This window comes from Mytilus edulis, chromosome 8, assembly GCF_963676685.1.
Source record: "Mytilus edulis chromosome 8, xbMytEdul2.2, whole genome shotgun sequence".
Taxonomy (NCBI): Eukaryota; Metazoa; Mollusca; class Bivalvia; order Mytilida; family Mytilidae; genus Mytilus; species Mytilus edulis.
Window position 1 is genome coordinate 32,461,731 of NC_092351.1, and position 8,675 is coordinate 32,470,405.

The 8,675-nt window shown below is 32.1% G+C and overlaps 1 protein-coding gene across 1 annotated transcript in view; it reads left to right on the plus strand.

Annotated features, from left to right (window-relative positions):
* Positions 1 to 1,025, plus strand: part of LOC139485386 (glutamate receptor 2-like) — a 42,866-nt gene extending 41,841 nt beyond the window's left edge. The window contains exon 18 of the mRNA XM_071269834.1: positions 544 to 1,025. Within this exon, the coding sequence (XP_071125935.1) occupies positions 544 to 675 (132 nt within the window). The 3' untranslated portion in view covers positions 676 to 1,025. The remainder of the gene's footprint in view (positions 1 to 543) is intronic.
* The last annotated feature ends 7,650 nt before the right edge of the window (positions 1,026 to 8,675 follow it).

Here is an 8,675-nt window from a genome sequence, read left to right on the forward strand (position 1 = left end):
CTCAAAATATGGACAATTTTATGTTTAGGGCGTCTTGAAATCTTTTGACAGCTTCCGAATTGCTAATGTTTAAGCTTATTCAGCTGGACCAAACTACTTTCCTCAAAAATAAGGAACCCAAATTTTGGAATAGTCTAATTCAGATTCACTTGTAAAGACCATAAGGTTAATATTGAATTATCTTATTTGTATCTATAGCTTATAAGTTTATTTCCCGTTTGAATAGTTTTACACTACTGTATAGTAATTTTTGGGGGCCCTTTATAGCTTTCTGTTCGATGTGAGCCGAGGCTCCGCGTTGAAGACCGTATTTTGACCGATAAAGGTTTTTCTTTTACAAATTGTGACTTGGATAGAGAGTTGTCTCATCGGCATCTTCTTATATCTATTAAGTATTCGCTGAAAAGTTGTATTCATTTTGGATGATTTTGTGTAATTCGCTTTTACAGACGAAACACTCGTGTTGTCCCAGGTGCTTTAAACATTGGATAGTGTATGAATTATAAGCCTAGTATCTACGATAATTTTTTTATTATTACTTAGGCAGGTTGGCATGAAAATGACGAACTTGGAGTACCTAACCTGGATCATCACGTGTGTCAATCAATAGATAATTCTGTGCACAGAAACAGACACGAGCCTGTACAACGATTATCTGCCAAGAAAAAGTCATGAAGCAAGAGGTCACGTGATAGTATGTGAGTGAATACATACACACTTTAAACACACAGTCTGATATGGTTTGAGGATTATGGTAGTCTGGTGGTGCTAAAGCATATGAGTTGTGTTCATTGTATACAAATGTATGACATTTCCCATTTAACAAGATGTTGAATTTTTTAGATGATACGAACATATACAATAAATTTCTTTGTTATGCTGCATGTATATATCTATGAAGCTGCAGTAAAAAAATATTTTTGAAGTACTGCAGCTGATGTCTTCGTGTAAAAATTAAGAACAAAGATAATTGTTGTCTCGACTAGCTTTTAGAAGATTTTTCATAATACACTCTTATATTTATATTGATTTTTTTTTAAAGGTGCTGTTTTTGTAGCGATTTTGATAGATTAATTAGGAGATAACTATGGTGTATTTTAAGCTTGTCCTTCGTAAAACGTAGATTTTACTGTCGTTAATTGAGTTTAGCCTGCGATGCGTTGCGGAGCTAGGTAAACGGATATTTGCGACGAAGGCCAAGCTTAAAATACAATACAATACAGTTATCTCCATTATAATGCAGAATATTAAAATAAATACCATTTAACAACTATTTTGGCGTAAAATGACATAAATGAAAAAGTCCGCGAAAGTGCATTATCTTAAGCAACTAAACAATTTGACGTTATATTTATACTCACCATGTAAAACATACATTCTAGACGTGTGTATACCTTTCTTACGCTTCAGAATGACAAAAAGAACATTTTGGGGTTCAACATGTGACTTTCATGTTTATTTTGTGAGAATTTACATTTGAAATCAAAATGGTAGCTTTCTTAGCTACGGGCTGGTAGAACGTGGAATTCACACCTTTAAAATATTTGTCAATCGTTACGTCTAATGAAAATTATCGTTACAAACGAATTGCTTTAAAATTTATATTTTACTTGTACTAAACATTTTTTCAAGGTATAAACACGTCTTTGTAAAATATTTATGTATCATTTGGTTTATTAAGTATTAATTCGTTATAAGTTTTGGAATCTCAGCATATATTTTGGTCTCCAGCATTACTGAAAATACAGGATTGTATTGTCGAAATGCGCATCTGGCGCAACCAACATTGTTACAGTAAATGTTATTATGAACACAAGTGCTAGTTATGATATAAGGCAGTGTCTAGTTTATTTGCTTGCACTAAGTGTAAATTAATGTTTATAAACTATAATTTTGCAATAATTTTGATTTTATTAAATTCTATATACAGTACATTTTTGAACTCGTTATTCTGACTCAGAATATCGAAAAAAAAGATATACATGTATGTAGCATTTATACTTCCAGCAAAACATAAACTCTTAATTAAAAATTTGTCTAATCAAATACACTAAATAACACCATTGATATACATTTTATATTTCAGAAATCATTTAATCTCAATATGCACATTGAGAAAAAACAAATGTTATTAATAGGATTAAAAAATAAAAGAAGACGTTGTGATAAATGTTAATGAGACAACAAGCCAACGAGAAGTGCTGTAAAATTGTGAACGAAAATCAGCAAACGGCTGAATTGAGTGACAAGAAAATGAAAAAGAACTACCTACTTCAGTCATTTTATATTACAATGTAGATACCTAACATTACAATTCGAACAACTATACTAGTTTAAGAGCGGTACAGAAAATTAAAATGGATTTATACATGTAACGTTAGCACAAGCGCCTCACACTCAAAGCGCTAGCAGAACCAAAGCGTGTACAACCCTATATATACATAAAGAAGCATTCGAGATGTGGTATGAATGCCAATAAGACAACTCTCTATCCAAGCTACTGGTATCATAGATTTCTTTTTTTAAATAAATTATTGGAAATTAGGAAAATGATTGACTGGGTTTACCTCCTGTAAATATAGCATACTTGCTACCATTTTTCTGTGTTTAGTAATACACTGTAGTGTTGTATTCATGGGTCCTAATGGTTACACTTAAGTATAATTTGATTGTAGCAAAACGTGTTTTACGCTGTAGAAAATGTTGAGTAGATAAAGACCTTTGGTTAGAAAGTCAGAGGCCGGATCGAAGGTCATAGAAGTGTTTGTGAGATATTCTCGTGTTCATTAAGGGGAACCTTTAGGGAATACCCATATACAGGACATATTGTATTCGCCCAGGAGTATAGAAAAAAGTAAAATCACAAAAATACTGAACTTCGAAATTCAAAACGGAGAGTCCCTTATCAAATGGCAAAATCCAACACATCAAACGAATGAACAACAACTGTCATATTCCTGACTTGGTACAGGCATTTTCTTATGTAGAAAAATGATGGATTGACCCTGGTTTTATAGCTAGCTAAACCTCTCACTTGTATCACAGTGGCATCAAATTCCATTATATTGACAACGATTCGTTAACAAAACAAACAGACATAATAGGTAGAAGTGACAAATGATAACCATTTGGGTTCGGTAAATGTTCTTATGTAAAAGACCAGTTTATAAACATGCTAATGATATTTTAATACGGAGTGGCTATTCATCAGGCAAGATTTTTTATATGCGCCTCGACAAAATATCGGGGGTCATATTAATTTACACCTGTCCGTCAGTTCTTTTGTCCAGAGTAAGATACATTCTCACTCCTTCTACAGTTTTGGAGGTACAACTTTAATATTTTACTCATATTCATAATGAAGGTGTACATGGCCACAGGATTTAAATATTTTTCAAATATTCTGACAATTGAATGTAGTTGGACTTAGTCATTGTTTTGGTACAAGCTGCATAAAGATATTATGGTTTGTCTAGCTATCTTCTCCTACAGTTTTAGAGATACTGCTTTAATACTTGTATTATGTAAGATGTTCAAACAAATAATAGAGGTGTGGATTTTGATATCTTTTAACTATTCTGAAAATTACAGATAGTTGTATTAAGTCATTTTGTTGGTACTAGCTGCATACAGACATCATGGTTTGGTCGGCTAAAGTCCCTACAGATTTAGAGGTACAGCTTTAATATCTAATAGGATGTTTATACACCTAATGAAGGTGTGCATGGCCACAGGATTTTTTTTTCCTTCTCAAATGATAGAAAGTTTGACTTAGTAATTGTCCTTGGTATAAGCTGCCTAAATATACCAACGATTGTCCGGCTGTCTCCTCCTTCAGCGTTTAATACAAGGTACAGCTTTAATATTTCGTCAGTGAGGCCAATTTCTATTATATTCACAATTGTCTATGAAGTCAATTTTTATTATATTCAGAATTGTCACTAGGACAAATTTACATTATACTATCAGAATTGTCACTGAGGCCAATTTTCTATTATATTCAAAATTGACAGTAGGCCAATTTTCATTATCTGGGGCAAATTTCTAGTGTTCTAGCTATTATAGCTTGCATGTATCAATTATACATCTTGTCACCATTTGGGTATTTTTGTATTTTGTAAATAAGGTTAATTGTGTGTTTCTTGAACAAGAATTTTATAGTGTGTTTCAATGCTTTTTTATAACAAAATTCATACTGTAGATTATTGTATAAGTTATAGATTTATTGTAGTCCAATTTTGAACAAATTGTAATTTATAAAAGCACTCTTTGTTCAAATTACAACTTGTACGACTTTTTTTGTACAAAATGATGACTTGTTCACAACATAAACATATAATGAAGGTGGGCATGGTCACAGAATTTGGATTTCTTTGAATTATCCTGAAAATGACAGAAAGTTGGATTTAGTCATTTTGTTGGTACTAGCTGCATAAAGACATCGTGGTTTCTTCAGCTGTCTTCTACAGATTTAGAGGTAGAGCTTAAATGTTTAATATGATATTAATACGCACAAGGAAGGTGTGCATGGCCACAGGAATTTGATTTCTTTTAAATATTCTGAAAATGACAGTTAGTTGGACATAGTCATTGCTTTTTTGGTACTAGCAGCATAAAGATATCATGATATATCCGTCTATATCCTCTTACAGTTGTGGATACACAGCTTTAATATTTTGTAGGAAGTCATAGACACAATAAAAATGTCAATGGGCACTTTATTTTGTTTGTTCTTAAATATTCTGAAAATAACGAGTTCATCCCTTTTTAAATTCAAACTGACCATTTTTCGTGCTTTCATCGTGTATCATGAGTGCTGTGTGCGTGTATCGTGCGTGTACCAATCGTGCGCTCATCAATCACATTTCGTGAGTTGTTCGTTCAACGTGCGTTCATTCATCGCTCATTCATTCTTAACCGTGTAACGTGCGCCCATCCATCATTCATTCTCAACCGTGTATCGTGGGTTCATCAATCAGTCAGGCTTATAACCGTGTTACGTGCATTTGTCAATCGTTCATCCTTAATCGTGTAACGTTCGTTCATTGTAGTTTTTATATTGATAGTTGGTTGTAGAGCTCATCCAAACTCATATTTAATCTGTAAATGTGTATATATATTCCGCATTTAGATAAAATTGAAAATCTTATTTACTTTCTTGTGTACTCTTAGTTAACTTCATCGTACATAACGTTGTTTTTTTTTTACTTTCTTGACTTTTGATGTTAAATTTATTTATCGTCTGTAAATTTTTCGTGTTTATTCAGTGATTCTTAGCTGAGACTGGCATATTTTAATATGACTATACATATTCTACGTTTTTAAAGCTGCATAAAGAGATTATGGTTTGTCCGGCTATCTTATCCTACAGTTAAATCATCATATACAGTGTTTAATTTATAACTTCAGATGGTCAGGCGGGGGCATTATTCATCTCTTACAGAAAACGTAACAATTTTAAGTGGCATGCCAACATCACTGTTTGTCATTAAATTAACAATTATACATTAATTCAAAAGTGTATTTGCTGCATATCAATCGATGTTGATATTCGACAACATGTTTACTGTTTCAGGGAATCGGTGTGTTCCATAGAACAGTCATTACAAAAATTAATCAAAGCTGGTACATGATGGGTTTATTCCCATAATGATACTGTTTTGTTTTGTTTTCATTATTACTATTTTCCAGAACATTTTATCTCGAGTTTATAATCAGTGACGTCCGCTTGGAGAACGTGCATTACATGAATAGTTCCAATTTTCAGTGTTTACCTGCCATTGATTTTAATATACCAATTTCAATTACTTCAGCTTATCTGCATTCAGTATTAATGTTGCTGATACACCGGTACTCGTTTCTATGTTTCTCATACCCTCTTCCTCAACATATGGCGTTTTCATTTCAAGAAAGGAAGCAAATATCATCGTATATTTAGAATCCATTTTTGACGACTTAAACCATCTTCTTAATGCTGATTCGATGAATAGAATTTTGTTCCCGTGAATGACGTCTTTGCATTATTTAACTCAGCACAATTAGGTATAGATGAAATCCATAGTGCTCTCTGACTTTCACCCATACTCCCTCCTCTGGTTAGCCTGTAGTCTTAATGCTTCGCATTAAAGCTGGCTCAATAACCAAAATTCCTGCTCAATATTGATCTGTTCGTCTGATCACATGGTAAACTACTTCAAATAGAGCTGCTACTTCTACATTGTTCCTTGAGACATTCCATTTGGTTAATTTTTTTTGTCTACGTGCAATGCTGTCGAAGCATTGGGAATAACATAGGTCATGTAACCCAATAAGTGGAAATTTATGTTAATATTTAAAACAAGAAAAAACGATTATGAAGAGTTTACATTGTTAGTATTGCAATAGTAATAAAAACATGGTCACTGCATAGCGAAGTGTATATAATTATATACATTTGGCTCCTTAAATACAAAGAACGTTTAATGATTTGAATACTATTGAAAAGTTAAATGTCTTAAATCAAATATGTTAGTTAAACAAATGTGTCCTATTTAAATAGATGATACTACTAAAAGTTAAAGACGATCACTTCATGTGGTGAGTTCTTATATATTACATTTCTGCTTTACCTCTTTTGCACGTATTTTAATCACTGAATTTTCTTGGTTTTTATCAATTTTGCAAAAACCTATAATAGATAAAATATAAATAAATAATAAAGATTCTTGGATTAACGTGATTAACTTGAACGTCTCATGAGTGCAACTGAGAAACCGAGTTTTTTTTAAGGATACAATCATCAAATTTGGCAGTTGGGGTCATAGAGCACATTCTTAAACCAGATGGGTAAAACAATACAAAAATAAATTTGGTTTAGCTCACCTTGTTCGGCAATATGAGTGAAACAGTGACAAAATCCTGGAGGATATTATTTTCTTACTTGGATTATCCCGTAGAATGTGTGATTTATAATTCCTTGGGAGAATCACAATATCATACATGATGTATTTTTTGGACTAAAGAAAAATCCATCAGTAGTAATAAATCATTTCTTAATCCTTTATCCAATAGGATATTTGTATAATAAAATAATCCTGTGGAATAAATAATATTAGACAAAATTAATAAAAATTCAAATGGATGGCATTACGAAAAAAGATATCCTAAGGATTTAAAGAAATTCTTAGGGAGAATCAAATTACTTATGGGAGGTTTACGAAAATCATAAGGAGAAAAAGATCATATTAAAAGAAAAAAATCTTCATTTGAAAATGAGTTACATTCCTATTATCTTAAATGAAAATGTCAAACACTTCCACGGTGAAAATGACATAATGTATCAATAATGGGCAGTAAAATGAGTTGCAAAACGAAATCTAAATGAAATTTAAATCGACAAACTGAATGCCAAAATTTGATTGAAAGTTGTACAACATTAATGATTATGTTAAAAGTTATATTTTTCTGTAAGCTTTGTTTAATATAAAAAATTCGAAATATTGAACTAGATGTGTATCGATTTTACACACAAATGGCAGTATACGCAATTAATACCCGTCGCCATGCCTTAAAAATGTTCCTGAATCGTGGCTAAAAAAAAACCAATTCATTTGATATGGCAACATTGTTATTATCAAATTCAAAAATGTTTGGCCGTTGTCAAGCGTAGTGCAAATACCTAATATGCTCCTTGAATAAAAAGAACGTTAAATGACCTGAATACATTGAAAAGTTAAAGGTCTTAAATCTGTTAGTTAAATACATGTGTCCTAATAGACCTTTTCAACATCTCTCGACACCGACTAATGACACCTACAGTTTACAGGTAAAATGGATGGGTCGTCTCAAAGACAAGAACCATCATCATTACCAATACGTAACATATTGGATTGGCGGTTATATACTGTCTTTAATTGACTATATAGCTTCAGAATATATATCAACCAAATAAATAAATAAATATTTGTCTCTGTGATATAATATTTTAATTTTGTATGTATATTTACACGACATTTCATGTTGAATTGATTAAAACAAATACAGCAACCATTCTGCATCCTGATCCGCATTCTCTTCAATTTTATGATTATGTGAGTCCTTTACCAAATATTTGCCGCATGTAAATAACGATTAATTTGTTGGTGTAAAAGCTTTTATGAAATTTTCCAAAATTTATGAAAAATAATTACTTGACTGTCCGTACGTCCGTATCACACTTGTGAACACGACCAAATTGGTATTTTTCAACCGATCTTCACCTTAGTTGCTGTACATATTCAATTTCTGGAGGGATAATCACGTATTGATTTTGAAGGTCTACGGAACTTGAAAATATATATCACATCTATTTTTTTTTATCAACGGCAGACTTCTCCGCTACAAGATATTTTGTTAGAGTTGATGTTTTTCATGATAAATTTAAAATAAAATATAATTGACTTCTCGTTTTAATGTTACAACATCTTAAGCAGTGAATTTTTTTACATACCTGTGTATGGAATTTATGTTTCAAATTGTTAGTTAATACTTAGAGCTTGTTTATATTGCAAAAATCAATATGGACAGTGCTAAGCAGGGGTTTAGAGATCGGCGGTTGATGTCCCGAGAACAACGTACCTTGTCCCTTCGTCACAGTGTCCTTCCCCCGTTCCTGAAAATGACCTTTGGGTTTCTTACAAGAAGTTGATCAAATTTCG